General features: G+C 37.8%; 1 protein-coding gene across 2 annotated transcripts in view; it reads left to right on the plus strand.

Annotated features, from left to right (window-relative positions):
- The window catches only part of LOC139687856 (probable peptidoglycan muropeptide transporter SLC46), a 41,730-nt gene extending 31,190 nt beyond the window's left edge, over positions 1 to 10,540 (plus strand). For both annotated transcript variants that reach the window (XM_071585189.1, XM_071585190.1), the window contains 4 exons: positions 7,204 to 7,341; positions 8,027 to 8,110; positions 9,313 to 9,469; positions 9,650 to 10,540. In XM_071585189.1, coding sequence (XP_071441290.1) covers positions 7,204 to 7,341; positions 8,027 to 8,110; positions 9,313 to 9,469; positions 9,650 to 9,719 — 449 coding nt within the window. In that variant the 3' untranslated portion in view covers positions 9,720 to 10,540. The remainder of the gene's footprint in view (positions 1 to 7,203; positions 7,342 to 8,026; positions 8,111 to 9,312; positions 9,470 to 9,649) is intronic.
- Positions 10,541 to 22,201: the final 11,661 nt, after the last annotated feature.

The raw sequence follows: 22,201 nt of genomic DNA on the forward strand, positions 1-22,201 counted from the left end.
TTGCATTTTCCATGTATACCTGCATCTTTTGTGGTGTCTAAACCAAATGTTGGTGATGACTAACCCCTGTCTCCTGCAGAACTCAACTGCTTTCTCCCCGCGGTCATTCCTCATGCCTAAACCGTAGTCTCCGATCTCGTCACCATCTCTTCCTTCACCTACCGTCGCATTCCAATCCCCCATGACTATCAAATGTTTCCCTGCAGGAACACACGCGATTATGTCCTCTAACTGATTGTATATCCTATCAACCTCTTCTTCCTTATGGTTGCTCGGTGGCATGTATGCCTGAATAATAACCAAGTTCGTTGGTTTTGCTTTTATCTCTACTAGTAATAATCTATCCGTTAACTGCTCTATGTTGACTACGCTTCTTCCTACCTCTTCATTTAATACTATGGCAACCTCTCGTTGGCTCTTGTCCCCGCCGCTGTATATTATTCCATACTTATCACTCCAGTAATTCCCACTATCTTTCCATCTCACCTCGCATAGACCTAAAGTATCGATTTTTCCCCTTTCCATCTCTCGCTTAACATTCTCCAATTTCCCTGTCCTCATAATTGTCCTAACATTCCACGTTTCTATTCTTACTAATTTGGTTAGCAAATCCAGAAATGTTTAAGGAATTTCAGGGTGCAAAATAAAGCATTCCCTTCATACTTTTTTTTTTAAGGTAATCTACCGGTTAAGGTAGGTTTTTTGGATGGACACAACTACCAAACAAACATTTTATTATTCCTAACAAAACAAAAAATCCATCATCCTACTCTATATCAGGTCCCTCTTCAGCTCTGAGTACTTTCTTCCTCCATTCATCCAGTCCAACATCCCTATCCTTTTCCTTCCCTTTTCTCGTGTTCCTAGCATTCTCTCCTCAATGATAGTGTCAATATACCCTTCAGCCACTTTTCCTGCCTCCATAGGATTGCTCCCAAGAAACCCCTCTCTTCGCCCACCATACCAAGTACTTCCTCGTTTGTCTTCTTCTCTGTCCATTTCACGGTCTCCATTTTTCTCCACACCCACATTTCAAAAGCCTCCCGTCCTCCTGCTTCAATGACCACGTTTCTGCACCATACATAGCTACGCTCCATATCAAAGTTATTACGAGTCTTTTCCTAACATCCTTACTCAACGTCCCCGTCATCAACTTCCTCCTCCATGTGAAAGCCTCTTTGCCTAGTGCAATTCTTCTCCTTACGTCTCTACTACTTTGACCGTGTTGGTCCAAAACACTTCTGAGATACGTAAACTTTTCTACCTGCTCTAGTTTTTGCCCTCCTATTTTAATGTTAAGCCTATCCTTTTTCTTACTAGAAAATCGCATAACCTTTGTTTTATTAATATTGATTCTCATCCCATACCTGTCGCATTGAATTTCCAATTCACTCAGCAATGCTTGCAACCCCTTGGCTGACTGACAAACTAAAGCTTGGTCATCAGCATACCGAACTGATTTTACGAATTCCCCGCCCACTCTCATTCCTACCTCCAGTTCTTCCTATGCCTCTTCAATCATTTCCTCTGCATACAGGTTGAACAGCAACGGTGATAATGGGCAACCCTGCCTTACACCCCTACGTAACACTTCCCATCCGGACTCCCCGTTTCCCATCCGCACCTGAGCAGTCTGAGACATGTACAGGTTGCGGACTAACCTCCTTTCCCTCCAATCTATTCCTATTTTCTGCAATATACTCATTAGTTTTCCCAATTCTCTCTATCAAACGCTTTTTCGAAATCTACGAAACAGGCAAATACATCCTGGTTTTTTTCTATATTCCTCTCGATTAATAATCTCATTACTGCAATGGCATCACGCGTACCTCTCCCCTTCCTAAACCCAAACTGATCATTCCCTAAGTAATCATTTGCCCTACACTCTATCCTTTTGTTTATGATCCTGAGAACAACTTTAGCTGCGTGGGATATCAACTTTATTGTCCTGTAGTCCTCACATGATGTAGCCTTAACCTTTTTCGGAATAGGAACTAAAACTGATCTCACGAAGTCTTCCGGCCAGATTCTTTCCTCATAAATACTACGGATCAGCCCATATAGCCTCTTCCTCCCACATTTTCCCAAACATTTCAATAGTTCCGCGGGAATGTTTTCCACCCTCACGGCCTTATTTAATTTCATCTCCCTTAATGCCCTTTCTATCTCATCGTCTAGTATGCCTGGACCCAAGCTATCTTCCTCTACGTCATATTCTTTTTCAATGTCTAACTTTGTTGGTCTAAGCTCTTCACTATACAGTTCTTCTATATATTCCTTCCATCTCTCTTGGATCTTTCCTGTGTCATCTATTACCTTATCCACCTTATCTCTGTTAGCATAGATCTCCCTTTCTTACTTCCCGATAAAGATTTAACTTTGCTGTACAGCGCACCGATTTCACCCTTCCTCTGCAGAAGTTCCATATCCTCGCACTGCGTTTTCCACTATGCTTCTTTTGCTTTATTTGTTGCCCGCCTCAATTTATTGTTTCATTTGTTGCACTTAATTTTGCCTAATTCTGTGTTTTTATTCTTCCATTTTTGCCGCTCATCCATCTTTGTAATCATCTCATCCGTGATCCATGGTTTCCTAGTCCTTTTAGCGTTAACGGTTCCGATAGTGTCTTTTGCGGCTTTAGACAACCCTTTCTTGATACTTTCCCATTTTTCTTCAATAGTACTTAGCTCTTTACCATCCTCCATGATTTCCTCTACTGCCTGTTTGTATTCTTTCCCTTTCAAACCATTTAATGCTTCTACATTCCATTTTCTGACTCGCCACCTTTGTCTTATCTTTTTGAAACAGACGCTACATTTCATAACAACTAAATTGTGTTCAGAGTCCGCATCCGCTCCCGGGAAGCTGTGCGAATTTATCACACTGTTCCTAAACCTGTGTCTAACCAGGATATAATCTAGCTGATACCTTTCTGAGTCACCTTGCATTTTCCATGTATACCTGCATCTTTTGTGGTGTCTAAACCAAATGTTGGTGATGACTAACCCCTGTCTCCTGCAGAACTCAACTGCTTTCTCCCCGCGGTCATTCCTCATGCCTAAACCGTAGTCTCCGATCTCGTCACCATCTCTTCCTTCACCTACCGTCGCATTCCAATCCCCCATGACTATCAAATGTTTCCCTGCAGGAACACACGCGATTATGTCCTCTAACTGATTGTATATCCTATCAACCTCTTCTTCCTTATGGTTGCTCGGTGGCATGTATGCCTGAATAATAACCAAGTTCGTTGGTTTTGCTTTTATCTCTACTAGTAATAATCTATCCGTTAACTGCTCTATGTTGACTACGCTTCTTCCTACCTCTTCATTTAATACTATGGCAACCTCTCGTTGGCTCTTGTCCCCGCCGCTGTATATTATTCCATACTTATCACTCCAGTAATTCCCACTATCTTTCCATCTCACCTCGCATAGACCTAAAGTATCGATTTTTCCCCTTTCCATCTCTCGCTTAACATTCTCCAATTTCCCTGTCCTCATAATTGTCCTAACATTCCACGTTTCTATTCTTACTAATTTGGTTAGCAAATCCAGAAATGTTTAAGGAATTTCAGGGTGCAAAATAAAGCATTCCCTTCATACTTTTTTTTTTAAGGTAATCTACCGGTTAAGGTAGGTTTTTTGGATGGACACAACTACCAAACAAACATTTTATTATTCCTAACAAAACAAAAAATCCATCATCCTACTCTATATCAGGTCCCTCTTCAGCTCTGAGTACTTTCTTCCTCCATTCATCCAGTCCAACATCCCTATCCTTTTCCTTCCCTTTTCTCGTGTTCCTAGCATTCTCTCCTCAATGATAGTGTCAATATACCCTTCAGCCACTTTTCCTGCCTCCATAGGATTGCTCCCAAGAAACCCCTCTCTTCGCCCACCATACCAAGTACTTCCTCGTTTGTCTTCTTCTCTGTCCATTTCACGGTCTCCATTTTTCTCCACACCCACATTTCAAAAGCCTCCCGTCCTCCTGCTTCAATGACCACGTTTCTGCACCATACATAGCTACGCTCCATATCAAAGTTATTACGAGTCTTTTCCTAACATCCTTACTCAACGTCCCCGTCATCAACTTCCTCCTCCATGTGAAAGCCTCTTTGCCTAGTGCAATTCTTCTCCTTACGTCTCTACTACTTTGACCGTGTTGGTCCAAAACACTTCTGAGATACGTAAACTTTTCTACCTGCTCTAGTTTTTGCCCTCCTATTTTAATGTTAAGCCTATCCTTTTTCTTACTAGAAAATCGCATAACCTTTGTTTTATTAATATTGATTCTCATCCCATACCTGTCGCATTGAATTTCCAATTCACTCAGCAATGCTTGCAACCCCTTGGCTGACTGACAAACTAAAGCTTGGTCATCAGCATACCGAACTGATTTTACGAATTCCCCGCCCACTCTCATTCCTACCTCCAGTTCTTCCTATGCCTCTTCAATCATTTCCTCTGCATACAGGTTGAACAGCAACGGTGATAATGGGCAACCCTGCCTTACACCCCTACGTAACACTTCCCATCCGGACTCCCCGTTTCCCATCCGCACCTGAGCAGTCTGAGACATGTACAGGTTGCGGACTAACCTCCTTTCCCTCCAATCTATTCCTATTTTCTGCAATATACTCATTAGTTTTCCCAATTCTCTCTATCAAACGCTTTTTCGAAATCTACGAAACAGGCAAATACATCCTGGTTTTTTTTCTATATTCCTCTCGATTAATAATCTCATTACTGCAATGGCATCACGCGTACCTCTCCCCTTCCTAAACCCAAACTGATCATTCCCTAAGTAATCATTTGCCCTACACTCTATCCTTTTGTTTATGATCCTGAGAACAACTTTAGCTGCGTGGGATATCAACTTTATTGTCCTGTAGTCCTCACATGATGTAGCCTTAACCTTTTTCGGAATAGGAACTAAAACTGATCTCACGAAGTCTTCCGGCCAGATTCTTTCCTCATAAATACTACGGATCAGCCCATATAGCCTCTTCCTCCCACATTTTCCCAAACATTTCAATAGTTCCGCGGGAATGTTTTCCACCCTCACGGCCTTATTTAATTTCATCTCCCTTAATGCCCTTTCTATCTCATCGTCTAGTATGCCTGGACCCAAGCTATCTTCCTCTACGTCATATTCTTTTTCAATGTCTAACTTTGTTGGTCTAAGCTCTTCACTATACAGTTCTTCTATATATTCCTTCCATCTCTCTTGGATCTTTCCTGTGTCATCTATTACCTTATCCACCTTATCTCTGTTAGCATAGATCTCCCTTTCTTACTTCCCGATAAAGATTTAACTTTGCTGTACAGCGCACCGATTTCACCCTTCCTCTGCAGAATTTCCATATCCTCGCACTGCGTCTTCCACTATGCTTCTTTTGCTTTATTTGTTGCCCGCCTCAATTTATTGTTTCATTTGTTGCACTTAATTTTGCCTAATTCTGTGTTTTTATTCTTCCATTTTTGCCGCTCATCCATCTTTGTAATCATCTCATCCGTGATCCATGGTTTCCTAGTCCTTTTAGCGTTAACGGTTCCGATAGTGTCTTTTGCGGCTTTAGACAACCCTTTCTTGATACTTTCCCATTTTTCTTCAATAGTACTTAGCTCTTTACCATCCTCCATGATTTCCTCTACTGCCTGTTTGTATTCTTTCCCTTTCAAACCATTTAATGCTTCTACATTCCATTTTCTGACTCGCCACCTTTGTCTTATCTTTTTGAAACAGACGCTACATTTCATAACAACTAAATTGTGTTCAGAGTCCGCATCCGCTCCCGGGAAGCTGTGCGAATTTATCACACTGTTCCTAAACCTGTGTCTAACCAGGATATAATCTAGCTGATACCTTTCTGAGTCACCTTGCATTTTCCATGTATACCTGCATCTTTTGTGGTGTCTAAACCAAATGTTGGTGATGACTAACCCCTGTCTCCTGCAGAACTCAACTGCTTTCTCCCCGCGATCATTCCTCATGCCTAAACCGTAGTCTCCGATCTCGTCACCATCTCTTCCTTCACCTACCGTCGCATTCCAATCCCCCATGACTATCAAATGTTTCCCTGCAGGAACACACGCGATTATGTCCTCTAACTGATTGTATATCCTATCAACCTCTTCTTCCTTATGGTTGCTCGGTGGCATGTATGCCTGAATAATAACCAAGTTCGTTGGTTTTGCTTTTATCTCTACTAGTAATAATCTATCCGTTAACTGCTCTATGTTGACTACGCTTCTTCCTACCTCTTCATTTAATACTATGGCAACCTCTCGTTGGCTCTTGTCCCCGCCGCTGTATATTATTCCATACTTATCACTCCAGTAATTCCCACTATCTTTCCATCTCACCTCGCATAGACCTAAAGTATCGATTTTTCCCCTTTCCATCTCTCGCTTAACATTCTCCAATTTCCCTGTCCTCATAATTGTCCTAACATTCCACGTTTCTATTCTTACTAATTTGGTCTTCTTCTCCTGCGTCTTCTGTCCTGCTGCTGCTGGTTTTCCCTTGCAAGGGTTTTGTGGGATGACGACTGAGGAAGCCTTGCCTCCCCCGCTGCCAGGCACAACACACGGCCGATTGGGCCGAGCCCCGTAGTTGCCAGGACTCAAAATCTCTGTATAGTCCATCATGTTAATCTTGGGAATGATAAATGAGGTGGTTTCCCGTTGCCTTCCTCAATAGTGTTTTTAACGTGACACCATCACTTACCGTCCGCCCCACTGGGGTCAGACGCCATTGCAGCCGCCTCACTGAGGAACAGACGAAAATCCGAGGTTCGAGTCCCGGTCAAGGAAATGTTTTTACTCTTGTGATCCGTTCGATTCCGCCTTCCCCACCTCTATTGTGTTCGTCCTTTATATAGTATGTGTTCCTATCCCTTTTCCTTATATCTGTTTCTGTATATATGAGTATTTATTCGCCATTTGGCGGGATTTCGTGTTTGAATGTATATATATATATATATATATATATATATATATATATATATATATATATATATATATATATATATATTAAGATATACCCTTGAATAATTTAATTCGATTATTTGTAGACTTTACTTAGAAGTAAGTAGATTAGAATGATAGTAATAGTTATACATTTACTGACATTCTATGCATTACATAGTTAAACATTTACTGACATTCTATGCATGTCTTTTGATTTAATTTTAAGGGACTGTGTTTGGAGTTGTTGTGTTGAGCAACAAATTGAAAATTCCTGATGCTACCCTCACTGCAACTGTTTACCTGATGAAAGTCATTTCATCAGGTATTAGAGCTTTCGCCACTCAGCCTTGGATGATGTACTGTAGTAAGTGTAATTCATATCTCTTATTTGAGGTTCCCAGCTTATTTTTGCATTCCAAAATTCAAGATTTACAGTTGATTTTCAAATCAACAAAATTTGTTCTCTTCGTTTGTCTTACATCAGTGTTGATATTTAACTCTTAACTCAACCTATTTTTGAAAATTGAAATGTCTTGAAACTTTTGATGACGTTACTCTGGTCCTGAAATCCTCCCCACATTGATTTTTACAAATGAAAAAAGTGAACCACCTTTAGAGTGATTCCAATTCCTCTGACAAAGATGTCCCTACCAGGAGCAGTCATCATTGCTCCATGGCGTGCCTTTAAAAGGGTCATCAGAACATGTTTATTCTTCAAATAGGTCAAGTTGTAATCCTAGGGAACTAATATTCATTGTATATTGTAAATATATAAATCGGTTTTTACAGAAAGAAACCATTGCAGATTATTTCTCCCTGTCGAATTTAGTATTGCTGCATTTCGATTGAAGAAATCAACAGAGGAAAACCTCTTAATAGTCGTTTCTTAGTCTTAACAAACTTTAAAAACAACCATCTTCTTAAAATCCAAGGATCATCCTGTTCAGGGTGAATTACTCAAGTATATTTTTAAAATTTCACATTAATATTTCAAGATATTTTCAAAAAAATTTGTTGTGTGCCTAAATATTGGATTTGTTAATTTTCAGGTAGTGTAATTGCAATATTTGGGGATACTGCCTCTCCAGTATCCCGATCTATTTTATCCAAGAGTGTACCACAAGATGAATTAGGTAAGTTTAGTGCTCAAAATGTAATTGGCTTAAATTGAAATCCCCCAGAGAGAATGCACAAAGTAATGCTCCTTCTGAAATTAACTAGCAAATGTTAAAAAAGGAGGTTGTGCAGGTTGGTTCCTCAATGAAAGAATATTCCCAGGCACATTTTCTCAATGTTGCAAGTCTATCAAATGGATTTTTTTAGGTCATACAGATTTGTGTGATGACAATAAAATAACCATTCTAATTATTCATCTCATCAAATATTTTGCATAATAAGTGAAGTGTAGAATATGAAATGGAAATATTAAATTTCCATTTGAAATTAGAGGATAAAAGTTGATATTTACCTTTGAGAAATGGATTCCCAGTGCTATTCCCCATCATGAAATTCTCTAGTATAATTTAATATTTAATAGCACTGATGCTCATAGTGATTGATTTTGGTGAAAACCAAAATATAAAGTTGTAAGGTGCCACAAGGTATGAGAGGCATTGTTCTGTTCTCAGATAGTTTAGGTCATTAATCAATATTGAAATTTGTTAAGTCCAGATATTTAAGCCTCTTTACAGAACTTCTTTTGTTACATGTCCAATCAAATGCCAGGTTTTTGCTGCTCTCAGTGATGGAAGATGATAAACACTCAATATATTATATTTGTTGTTTTGACTATGATCCCCAACTATCCTAAATGCAGTTTTAATGTTTTCAAAGGTGATGAGCAAATTACTACTTCTGTACAAAGGTAATATATTCTGTGCTGTTTATGCTACCTACATAATTCAATTTTGGAGCATATTGATCCTTTAAAAAGGAAAAAATCTCATGTGTTGTCTTTGCATCTCAATTGGGACTTCATGAAGAGAGATGACAGATATGTACTTGTGTGTTATGTAGGGCTTATCAGTGTATGCACATCCCAAAAAGTTTGTGGTTGAACCTTTAGCCGGACAGCATCTCATGTTGAGAGTGAGAGGCACCATTGTTATTCATTCGTCACCTTAAATTTCATATTCCTTTTTTGTCAAGCATTTGTGATCTTGGGTGCTTTTTCTGTAATGATATGATTTGGTAAAGAGGTCATACTGTTCAGCTAATGCTTCTCATGGCAAAGGCTGTCTCATGGATATCATATCCTGCCATCCTTGAACTAATTCAAGTTTATTGTATGTGTCATGCATATTTTAAATTTGCTTGATTTTTTCCTGAATTTCAGGTAAAGTGTTTTCACTCACTGCCTCATTGGAAGCATTGACTCCTTTAGCTTCTTCGCCCCTTTACACTCTACTTTACAACAAAACTCTGCACGCATTTCCCGGAGCATTTTTCATTCTGTCAGCTGGAATATTTTTCATTGACTTTGTGCTTCTTGGGTGAGTAATTATATGTAATTTGTGGTGGTAATTATACATTCCTAGACATTACATGGTGATATTCCAAGTGCAAATTGCCTGATATTAATAATAATTTATCAAATTCTCTTTAATGCCATTTAAAGGCATTCATTTAATGAGTAACACATGTTAAATAATTACATATTTTTTTTAAAACAGCATCATTGGTCTTACGCAGCTCAAATACTCTAGACCTCAGCCACTGCAAGCTGAAGAAGAATGTACCTGATTGATTGCCTGCGAATACTTACTTCAATGCCAAATATTAGTTGTTCACACTTTTTTACTTGAAGTCAAAGTGCCTTAAGCTATTTACTTGTACGTGGCCATTGAAATATTTATTTGTCTTATTAATGATTTTTTTGTATCACGTGAGGATTTCTACTCACTCAGAAGTGCAATATTTTCAGCTATTTTACTAGTGATGTGTTTCTAATGTAATTTAAACATAAGGTTAGGCACCTGGAAAGTAACTGCAATTTACCTACAATGGTCCTACCCTACAATGGTCTTTTTAAAAAACCAAAAAATCTATGCTTTAGGGACTTTACATGTAATGGGTAAATTTCTGGGTAATGCTGATAGAATTTTTTTCCAGCAATGGAGATAGTTCATTGCATAACAAAATTGTGCCACTCAGAAGTTGTTTGTTGAAGTATAGTGCAAGCTCAGCAAAGTCATTTGACGCTAAATTTGAGCTTACTAAAGCTTTAAGTTGGTAGATAAATCTTCAACCGATGATCCATATATCATTTTAATAAAACACTGTAGAGTTTTTCTATTAATTATTATATATTTTCATAATTATTTTCTTGGTGGGTCATGCATAGAGTGTTTTAGTACTTTGAAATAAAAGTACGTACTGCAGAAAACAATAATGTTGCTCTTGTCACTATCAGGTTAGGGGTTTCACTCTGCATCTTCAAAATGATATTTGTTGTTGATGTCAACTATTTACTATTTTTTCAGCTATTTATATGTAATAATTAAGTTCAATAACACACTTTATTGTTTGCTTTTTACACAAAATATTTGCTCATACTTATGTGAATGTATCAAAGTAATCTTAGTTTTGATACAATTACACATATTGACTGTTAAAAAAAATAAATTTTATTCTATGAAAAAATTTATTGAATCGAGTAGATGATTAGAAATTACCTTGGATGCATTTTTCTTTCCATTCTAGACTCTATTTTTAAATTTGATCATGCGTCTTATTTAGTCCATTTTTTCTGATTCTCTGTTTGAATTATTCTCTTTTAAGGATGTTGCTTAAATGATTCCATCAATTTTTTTGGAGCTAGTCTGAATGGACACCTCATATTTCAATGGTGCATCTCATGGCCTCAAAGTTCACGTATTCATGGTTAACTAATTGGGGAAGACGGTTCTTGTGCTGATGAAACATTCTTGCTATCACCATTTAACTCTCTTACATTCTAAATCCAGTTATTTTTAAATATTTTATTCAGGCAGTAAACACTACTGTTATTTTTAAAGTGTTAGGTCTACTGATTATAATTGAATCTGATGATAAATAATGCATTACAAAATCATACACTTTTCTAGAGTTAGGCTTTTCATGAGAAAAATATCCAAGAGAAGTTTTGCTCCTGAGTTCATGGGCACTTCACATATTTGTGTTCATGCATGCGTTCATGAACTATATCCATTATATTTTGTATGCAGTACGATTCTGAATAGTGTGAAGAGAGAGAAGAGTGATAAGCAGTGTTGTGGACGTACTGACTGGATTTGGCACTGATACTTAATAGTTGATCAATCGCAAATTTGGCAATAACCCGAGGTCCATTAATCTTGATTTGAACGGAGTGCACCACGACGTGACGAGAGAAGAAAAGAGCCTGATCGTCACCCCCTCTCAAATAAGCTATATTTTACTGGTAATTTTCTATTTTATCCTTTTAGACATCTGTAGTATGTCCAGCCATTCGTAAATCCACGCCGCTATATATCTAGTTTACATCAAGGCTGTGGTTTCGAAGTTGGCAGTTTTTTATGTTCCCAACTTCTTTTTGAATGAACATTTTTATATTCGAATAAATCGTTTCTTGTAAACTGATCAAGGCATTCTTGGGTTATTTCCATCAAAATGGTAATCTAGGATGAGGCGGAACGTAATATCAAGCATTCAAATTTCAATAATACAATTTTAAGCTCCAAAAATCAGTTATTTCTGAAGAAAATTGAGGACGTGCAAGACAGTATCGAAGAACAAAAATAACGTCCAAAATCCAATATGATTAGGTTTGATGTTTAAAATTCGGCCGCCAAATTTGAAGAGAAGACTGCATCTTTCTCACTGTTTGCCTGCTTCTTCGGGTGACTGCGGTTGACGTAATTTTTCTCGTATATGTGTACACTTTTCCTACGTTTAACAATGATATATCTTCATAAAACCAGGAATTTGGGATTGTATCCGGACTGCGAGCCTGGAAAAAAACGTTTCTTTTCCGCCGCAGTTCGTGCTGTCTGGCTCTAGCCATTTTTCATGACAGTTCGGTGGGTACCTGCATCAAAAAATCTGTACCAATTGGGAGGGAGGTTGGTACCTCCTTTCGATTGAACTATGTCAGATTATTGCTGTCGGTTCCGGTGTTTATATCTGTTCTCAGAGCCTTGCAGGACGCCTTTTAGCCGCCCCCCGTCGATGTATTAATTATATCTGCCATTTTACTAGTTCGGAGTAACCGCGACTGACATTTGGATGAAAATAATTTTTGACATTCCACGAAAACTTTTACAGGGATTTTCATCAAATGATTTCCTCCCATTTCGTGTGTTTCACTTCCAACAAAAATATGGACATTCGGGCGCATGGGTTAACTTGAATTATGCTTAAATTTAAAAATTACTAGGCTCGTTCAGATGGCTCCATGTCTCTAAAGCGACATTACTCTCATTTATTTTCCCATGAGTACAAATTGCAATCCAAAAAACACTCATTTCTCCCTGGGGGCATTTCAAGTGACAGATGAGTTGTTTTCTCCTCGGATCGGCTTGTATCCATCAGCGCGGTTGTGGCCCACTCAGCGCGCTGCACACGCGCTCAACGCACACTCAACGCGCCTTCTACAGCAGGTTCAGTTAACGAGTGATGTGGCCTGCGCTCGGGAGAATCGAAAACTGAAAATCGCGACCTCGTAAAAGTACTTTGAGGAGCTTGTTGTATTCTCGTTTCGTCTCTTTTTTATTAGACGGTTAACTTTTTATTCTTAAGCATTTTGCTACCTTCATTCTCTATAACTCTTCCATAAACTTAGGATTTCACTAGCAGCAAATCGGGAATAACATCGGGAAACCTCTTTTAGCGGGAACTTCGATATTTTTCTAATTCTGGAAAAGTTGTACAATTTCGCTAGTTTACCGCTGATATGCCCTGCCTCAGGTATTTTAAATGCCAAATTTCCTATGGAACTTGGCATATACAGACAGACCCTGAATATAGTCAAGAGTATGCAAACAAATGTCGACCAGCACGCAGGGTATGGAGCTCAAAATAGAAAACTATGCGAAACGAGTTCTAAAGTCGATTTTGTTCAAGCTTATTTAGCAATTGCATTGGTGAAAGAGCAAATTAGGTGTGGTAATTTCTAATTTTCCAAAATACTCCGGCCGACAATTCAGTTTTTTACAAATGAAGTCTAACTGCTTGTAAAAAATGTGGTCTATTTTCTAGCATGCCACTTCCTGCTCATTTTTTTCTTATGAATATGTAACTGATTGCGGATAGGAATTCGTAGAAAAATGAATAAAAGGGATATCATTAACTAATTTAAATGACGGGTGAATACTGGCAAATGATTTTTCATCTCACTTGGGAAAGTGCGTATTTAAAATAAGTGTAAAGAAACGTCATGTAGTATTTTCTAAATTTAAAGAAGCTCATTTCTGTGTTCTCCAAATTTGTGAGCTGTGTATGGGATGCCAGTCTTAAATACCTGGTCTTGAGAAAAAAAAACATATATCAATGGTATTTTCGCTCATTCACCGTTTTAACGATATCGTATGCGGAAGAAGGCGCAGATTCAGAATTGGCTGGCTCCCTTTGTCATAACGTTTACGTCGTAACAGTATTTAAAGCCTCTAACGAAATCGGTCTATTTTCACTGAATCAAAAATGTCGAAGCTATTAAAACTGAAAGAATGAAGGGTCACACACACTCTCCTATATAAGAGAGAGAAAGAGGATTCATACTGAATTTGCCGCAATAAATCGTGAAGAACGCGACATGTACACACATACGAGGGTCATCCGGAAAGTAGTACCCGTTCGTGCCGCATGAAGTGCTGACGACGCGAGTAGCCGCTGGACGAGGTCAGATAGCTTCAGTGGCTTGTCTGCCTTCTCTGAGCCAAGTTGCGTGACGCTAGCATTGCCTGTGTTGTTTCTGTGATTGTTTACAATGTTTAAAAAAATTGAGAACGCCGCCAGTTGTGAAGTGAGGGCAGTGGTTAAATTCCTCAATGCAAGAAACGTTCGCCCATGTGATATTCATCGCCAATTAAAGGAGGTGTATGGAGACAATGTAATGGACGAGTCGTCTGTTCGGCGGTGGTGTCGCAACTTCAACATGGGGAGGGGGAACACACACGACGATGAGCGTTCGGAGAGACCGTCTGTCATTACAGACCAACTGGTGAGCTCAGTTGACGAATTCGTGAGGAACGATCGGCGCGTCACAATTGATGACATCTGTGAGCATTTTCCCAATGTTTCTCGAACAATTGTTCATGAAATTGTTAAACACCATCTGCATTATGCAAAAATTTGTGCAAGATGGGTCCCTCGCGTATCTCAATGAGCTGGCGGCGAAGGACTATGCAGCAGGAATACAGAAACTTGTCACACGTTATGACAAATGCCTTAATTTGCTTGGAGATTATGTTGAGAAGTAGTTTAAAGTATCCTCTTTCAAATAAAATTTTTTATGTTTGTTAATATTTACTTTTGTGTCTTTATTTCACGAACGGGTACTACTTTCCGGATGACCCTCGTACATATGTACGATGTATATGCAGAGATGGCTGCTCTCAGAGGGAACATCTTTGTGGAGTCAACTTCGTCCTAAATTCGATTTACAATGATTGCGATACTATAACGGTGGATGGTGATTTCGTCATCTGATTAGAAAATCTTTTGAATTCATAATAACTCCATTATGATCAGATATGGCGGCATGAAATGTCCTAATAATACTTTGCTCATTTTGAAAAATGGTACAACCATATTAAATGTCGTCAATATAAATATTATTTAACATATAAACATAAGTTCTTTAATGTAGTGAAGATTGTCACAAAATAATTCATCCAATGAGTTAAGTGGGTGAGCAAGTAATCAGGTATATATACCCTATTCTTGACATTCGGGATACAGCCAAATTTAAACTGAGTTGGCAGACAGTCGTATGTTCACGTTATGAAATGCGTTGTAAGTTGATGATAGTCTACAATAAGTAGTATTTAGATTTTATTTACCTCTTGTGGAGTAGTTATGGATGTTAGATATTAATTGGTAAGTTTCTATATTGACTTTCACGATAATCAGAGCCTTAAAAATGTATACTAAATACAGTCATACCCAAACTTAATAAACAAAGATTTGCAGGAAACATGTGGTGGTATGTCAACTGCTTGCCCTCGTCTCCTCTTGAGTGCATTCACCTATATAGTATTCACCTCTGCTTTAGTTGAAAAGCCAAGTGATATTGCTGAAATGAGTCCTTGACCAAAGTGACCATCTACTCCATTTGTGCATTTATTCAATTACCACACAGGAACAACTTCATACTTTCCTGCGCAGACAATATTTTCAGATTGCCACCCAGACCATCGCTCTACCTTTTCTATTCAATGCAACAAAGAAACGCCACTCTTGCTGGAACACTTGAATCGTTCCTGTGGAGTGACAAACTGAGGAGGTCATACTTTCTTACATCATGAAGCTGATTCTCCTTAGAATTTGGTTTTTGCTAGTCTGTCTTTCATGAAATCGACGTTTTTCTGAAATAATATTACTATTGGTACTACATGTTTAAGGCTTTTAGATACATGTGCATAGCAGATGCTACACTTCATTCTTTTATCTTAATTCTCTGAGAAGTCTGCAGCCATAAGGCCCTGAACAATTTTCAAATACTCTTTGGCATTCATCAGGTGTACAGATTGATTTTGATAGGCATTGTAGTCATGATATTGAAGCTTTTGGGGATTTTAAATGTCTACGAAAATTATTATCAGGTAATCTATCGGTTAAGGTAGGTTTTGGACGGACACAGCTACCAAATTAATACATTGTTTCTCCAAACAAAAAACAACCCAACATCCTACCCTACAAGTGTCCTTTTACCTCAGTGTAATTCAAGAATAAACAAATTCATATTATTTCATTTTATTCTTTAAAAATAAAAAATTACATTGAATTTCAACTAGCCAAAATTTTAACAGAAAAAATTCTGAAAATTTTACCTTTCATCCTTCAGTCAAATAGTTTTGGTCAATTTTTCAGGAAACTGGAAAATGTTTTAAATTTCTCTCTCTGGGAAAAACATATTACCTTAAATTTTATTGGCACATCTCACCTTGTAAAAATTGGTTTATTGAAAAATTACAACGAATTCCACTTGAATAAACTATGAAATTTAACATTTGCTTATATTTATATTGTAGTTGTATAATAAATACAATACAGAGTTAACCTGTAAAACAACATTGTTTACAGGAGGAATAATTTCATTTTCACTTCAAACACTACCAAGCATAAATTAAATAAGAATGAACACAACAAGTTTCATGAATAATTATTAACAGAAACGTATAACATAGATAGATAATTTAAAATTGCAAGTAACAAGTTCATTCGCAAGGATATTCATAATACACTTGGTACATTTCAGTTATCAGAAATTATGTCCTTAAAAAACAATGCACAAATATCCAGTCCATATCTTAAACAACAAATATAATGATTCATATTTAGTTTATAAAACTGGAAATTGCCAGGTCCCTGTGGTAATTTATAAAAATGTTCTATAGGTGACTTGTTCTCATAGCCATAAACATTTCTAATACAACTCATTAATTAAATAATTTGCACACAAGCAAAGATGTAGAAAAATATACCCTTAACTACCAAATTCTATCTAACATGCCCATTTATTAATTGAGTAATGATTGGGAGATGTTCAGGAACTTATTGAGATTTCTGATAGACCTAACAATTGGGTTATTATTTTATACTTAAATAATCAGAGTAACTAGATTACAAGTCCAATTTCTTAGTCTGTGATTGTTGAAATTAAAGAATTGAAACATCTTAATATTCACTTATCAACATCAAACTGAAGTACTCTGTCCTCCTGAAAAATTCAGCCATCATGCCTAAACTCTAGCAATGACAGCTTTGAAAAATCCAACATTCTGTAGCCCACTTCAGTTCAATTTATTAAAATAATAAGCCATCATAAACTTTAGCAAAATTCAACTATGCAATTAATGAGATCTTTAAATTAAAGAAAAGAGACACTGAAAGAGTTCAATAGTAACAGGTACTCTTCTATTCTCTAGTCCCTTATCATTACTTTCAATGGATATTTAATAATACACTCATTCACTCAATAACAATAAAAATGCTTCAGTAAATTGTGTCTAAGACTAACATCATTACTAAAAATAAGGGTTGCCGTCCTTCATTCCAAGGCATCATTACAGGAACATACATCAATAAAAGGTAATATGAGAATTAAAACATGACAAATAAAATAATTGCTTTAATTAATACTTGAAATCCTAATGAATCACATTTAATGTCAAATCTGTTAATGACTAAGTAGAAGAATGAAAGAAATATAAATTGTACTTGATGGTTATTACTTATACAACCCTATATGAGATCAAACATAATGTTTGTACTATGTAGGATCAAAAATTATGGGTAGGGGAGAGGGGGGCACAGTGAGACAGCGGGTACGGTGAGACAAAATTCATAATATCGTTTTGAAATACGTGCCGAAGAAGTAATTCTGACTGCCGATAGATGTCCTAAGGACCTACATCTTCGCGGGATTTTGAATCTCTGCGGCCATTGTAGGTGTCGTTGGATTCAGAAGTTTATTTTGGTTCAGTAAGATATAATTATTCGGTCAAATACTTTAAAGTATTTTGTTTTCTGCAATAGGAATATCACAAAAATCCTTTAGTTGTGACCAAATGGAAACATTCAGAAATAATTCAGGTATATATTTTCCGATTAGTGTTTGGATAGGTGTTTGGATATTACTGTCAATGAAATTTTCGGGCATTCGGGGCACAGTGAGACAAAAACTTAGGGGGTACAGTGAGACACTGTCTCAGTGTGCCCCATGTGAATTGCTTCATCACATCATGTAAGTATTCTAACATCCATGTGCTTTTACGTTTTTAGTGTTTCAGTATGGTACGTAATAGAAATAGAAAGACAACATTTGGGTTGTTCACAGAAGAAGAAATGTCTGGTGCAGTAAATTTAGTAATAAATGAAGGGTATTCAATTCGTTCTGCAGCAAAAATTAAAGGAGTGAAATTCCAAACACTACAAAGGTTTCTTAAGTACTGGTATATACCCTTTTGATAGTAATCTTTTCACTGATGATGACTTTATGTCCTCATCAGTAACAGATCGACTGTTGAATCAGCAAGATAGATCCTCAAATGGAGTAATGTCCCCAGTTAGTAATCATATGCCAATTTTGGCTAATTTGGGAGGCATTACCGCAGCAAATGATACAGATATTGGCGGTGCTACAGATGGTGATAACTCAACATACATTAGCCCTAGAGAATTCAGAGGTTTTCCCAAAGCACCACCCAGGAAAACTGATAGTAGACGGAGACGGCTAGGTAAAACCTGCATTGCTACGGACACGCCCATTAAAAATGCAATTGCAGAGGAAGAAAGGGCCAGAGAAGAAAGAAAAAGGAAGAAGGATGCGAGGAAAAAGCTCATCATCGACTTCAACCTTAAATCTCAACCTGAAATCTCAATGGAATCAAGGAAAAGATTCAAAAAAAGGGATCCTGTAAATTCATGTTTTGAAAAAAACTATATTGATCACAAGGAAGTATCAGATTCAGCCACTGATATTGATTGCCTCCCACAGGTTGGTCCTTGTTTTGAAGAGTTAGATCAGGAGCCAGTGGAAGGTGACTATGTTCTTATTGGGTTTAGACATAAAAACACTAAGGTATTCTATGTAGGGAAAATTTTGAAGAATAAGGATGAAGATGGTGACTATGAAGTTTGTTTCCTACGTAAAAGCAGCAAAATTGCAAATGCATTTGTTTATCCTCTTTTAGAAGATGCAGCATCAGTGTCAGGAAGTTCAGTAAAAATGATATTGCCTCCACCTTTCAAGAGTGGTTTAACTAAACGACAACTTGGTCATATAAAATTTCACATTGACTTCAGCATGATTAATATCCGTTAACAAGATGTTAAAGTTACTAATATTGTATTTAATATTTTTTACTTTTCATATATATGTAAAAAAATAAATTCACCTTTAAAGAAATAATTCAATGTAATCATTTGAAGATTTATATATCTTGTCTCAGAGTACCCCATACTATGTCTCACTGTACCCCTCATTGGGGCACAGTGAGACATATATTTTAACTTTAGTCTTTGAAGAAAATTTATGCCAATTGCTGAATTTTGGCATTCGAAAAAATTCTATATTAATCCTTAATATGTGCTTCATTCATACGTAAAAAAAGATTTTTACATTCAGCGATAAGCTTGCTCATAAAAAATATAATAGCCAAAACTGTCTCACTGTGCCCCCCTCTCCCCTATATTTGGTACTTGCATCGATGGCAGAATATATCATTGCCTTTAAATTAAAATTTCATACTAGGAGGCTGAATTTCTGTTAATTGCTCAAAAAATATTTACTGGTACATGCGAAAATTCACTCAGAGAGAGAGAGGAACCATGTTACTCATGGCAATCTGGCTGCCCGTTGCCATACAAGAACCCATTGGAGTATATTGTCTTTGAATCATACACACAAGGTCATCAAACCTAATGCAGATAAAACAGGGACAGTGAAATGTTGAATTCAGTTTTGCAACTATAGCATTACTTCTAATAGCATTGAATTGCATCGGGGATGAAATGGAGAAGATTAATGGAAAGTAAAATTATCAAGGGTTGGGTGCCGTATGACTCATCTCCACCCAGAGCAAAACTAAAGAACTCTCAAACACAATTTTCAATACCCCCACACTAATTTCTCAACAGCATCACACACTTTTTCAAACTTTTTGAACTGATCCACTGCTCTCCAACACACGTGTAAAACAGTGAAATCTCAGGTACCCCTCCATCCACAAACAATCCAACAGCTAATAGCACTACATAGTGATCTAATAACAGCCAGAACACAATATCAAAGATTCAGCATAGCTAAGTTCATTTTCACACATATTACGATCCAAAATATTTTACAGAAAGCCTGGCCATTACTTTTTTGATATTATTATAAACCAATAAATTAACATCGGGGTTGGTGACAAAATTTTGTTACTTTACAAGAAAACAAAAAAAAACTTAACAAGAATCAGTAAATTGCAAAACATATTACAGCATCTTGTATGCTGTATGTTTTATGCTTTTCTGCTCAGTTTGTTTGATTTGTGCAACAGGAAAACTCAAGAAAAGGCTCACTCCCTTCCATTAAATTTTCCCTTTTCCATTTCAATATTTAATTCAATTAAAATGCCAAATATCAGATATATATATATATATATATATATATATATATATATATATATATATATATATATATATATATATATATATATATATATATATATATATATATATATATATATATATATATATATATATATATAGCTTATGTATGTAGCCGACAAGAAACAAGATAACGAGAACATTGAAAGGGATCAGGCTGTTTGGAATGTGTGGTACCTGTTATTAACTAAATAAAATATAATAAAAGCCAAGAATGCGTGGGCATGTATTTCGTAAACTTAGCTAAAGTCTTAAAACACTCCCTTATCAAGAGGCCAACGACCATACCAAACCATTCTATATAAACAACCGAGATCGGGAAAGAGGCACTGCGATCATGTTAAAAAGAAACATCACCGGAGAAAAAATGACAATGCTACCATCCGGGAGGGCGATGGCCATGACGATCCTTGGGATAAGGATAATAAATGTGTACGGCCCGGCCGGCACCAGAAAACTGCAGGCGAGGAGGGAATTTTACTCGCGGGACCTCCTGCCCCTGCTGAACGACTTCCAAGGAATGGCACTGTTAGGGGGTGATTTTAACGCAATCATAGACGAGAAAGATAGCCAAAACAACGAAGGAGGAGGAGCGAAATACCCACTGTGCGGTCCCCTAAAATCGATAGTAAAAAACCTCAGAGCCACTGACGCAAACAGATTAACAAGCAGAAAAGATAACCTTCCGTACACCATCTACGGCGACAAATGGGCAACAAGGCAGGACCGCTTTTACGCATCCTACGACTTGAAAACCCATATATCCTCCTATGCGGTTCTTCCAGTGGCATGCTCCGACCACTGCGCAGTTATTATATCGGTCGATGGATCCCAAAGCAGGACGAGGCTTCAGCCAAGGAAAAAGGAGTGGAGGATGAACGTCGAGCTGCTATATGAGGAAGACACCAGAGCCATACTGAAAGAAAACATCCAGCGATGGGAGGAAAGCTGGAGAGGATTGGACCCAAGCGAAAGGTGGGAAAACTCCAAAGTAAAAATAAGAAACCTTTTCGCACAACTGCACAGGGAGAGAGCCGAAGAAATCAGAGAAACCATGGCTTTTTACAGAGAAGCCCTCGAGGAGAGCCTAAAGACGAGAGAGAGGGAACGGAGCAACTGGGGGGAGATAAAAGAACTAAAACGGAAAATCTTCGGAATGGAAGAGGAAAGGGCGAAAATATCAACATGGCACAGAAGCAAAATATGTTTGCCAGAAGAACATGCCTCGGTGTTTTACCTGGGGAGGAGGTTAAAGGATTGCGCCAACAACTTACTCAAAAACGGCATTTTGAACGAGAACGGAACGAGGTTAAAAGGAGAAAGAGAAATCATAGAGCATGTATGCCACCATTTCGAGACTCTCCTATCTGGGGATGACACATCACTCAAGGAAGAGACAGAAAATCTCATGCCACTCCCCCAACTGCCAGTGGAGGTGGCAGAGAGAATGGCGGAAAGAATCACAAGGGAGGAGTGCGAGGATGCTATGAGATGGCTCCCCAAGGGGAGGTCCCCGGGTACCGACGGTATCCCTTTTGAATTCTACGTAGAATTCCGGGAAGAGCTGAAGGATTTAATCATTCCAGCGATAGAGAACATCCTCCAAAAAGGCAACCTCACCATGACCCAAAGAGAGGGAAAAATTGTCCTAGTGCCGAAAAGAAAAGATCCAAGGAGCCTAAATGACTACAGACCCATCACCCTCCTCAACGCCGATTACAAGGTAGTAGCTAAAATCGTTAAAACCAGACTCAACGAAGCCGTAGAAAAGATAATCGGACCAGACCAACACATAGTAGGAAAGGGGAGAAACATTGTAACGGCGCTGACAACGATCAGAGACGCAATCGCGAGCCACGAGAGCAGGCAGGGCGCGGGCCTTAAACTGGTAG

Source organism: Hetaerina americana, unplaced genomic scaffold, assembly GCF_022747635.1.
Source record: "Hetaerina americana unplaced genomic scaffold, ioHetAmer1.1.p SCAF_2, whole genome shotgun sequence".
Lineage (NCBI taxonomy): Eukaryota > Metazoa > Arthropoda > Insecta > Odonata > Calopterygidae > Hetaerina > Hetaerina americana.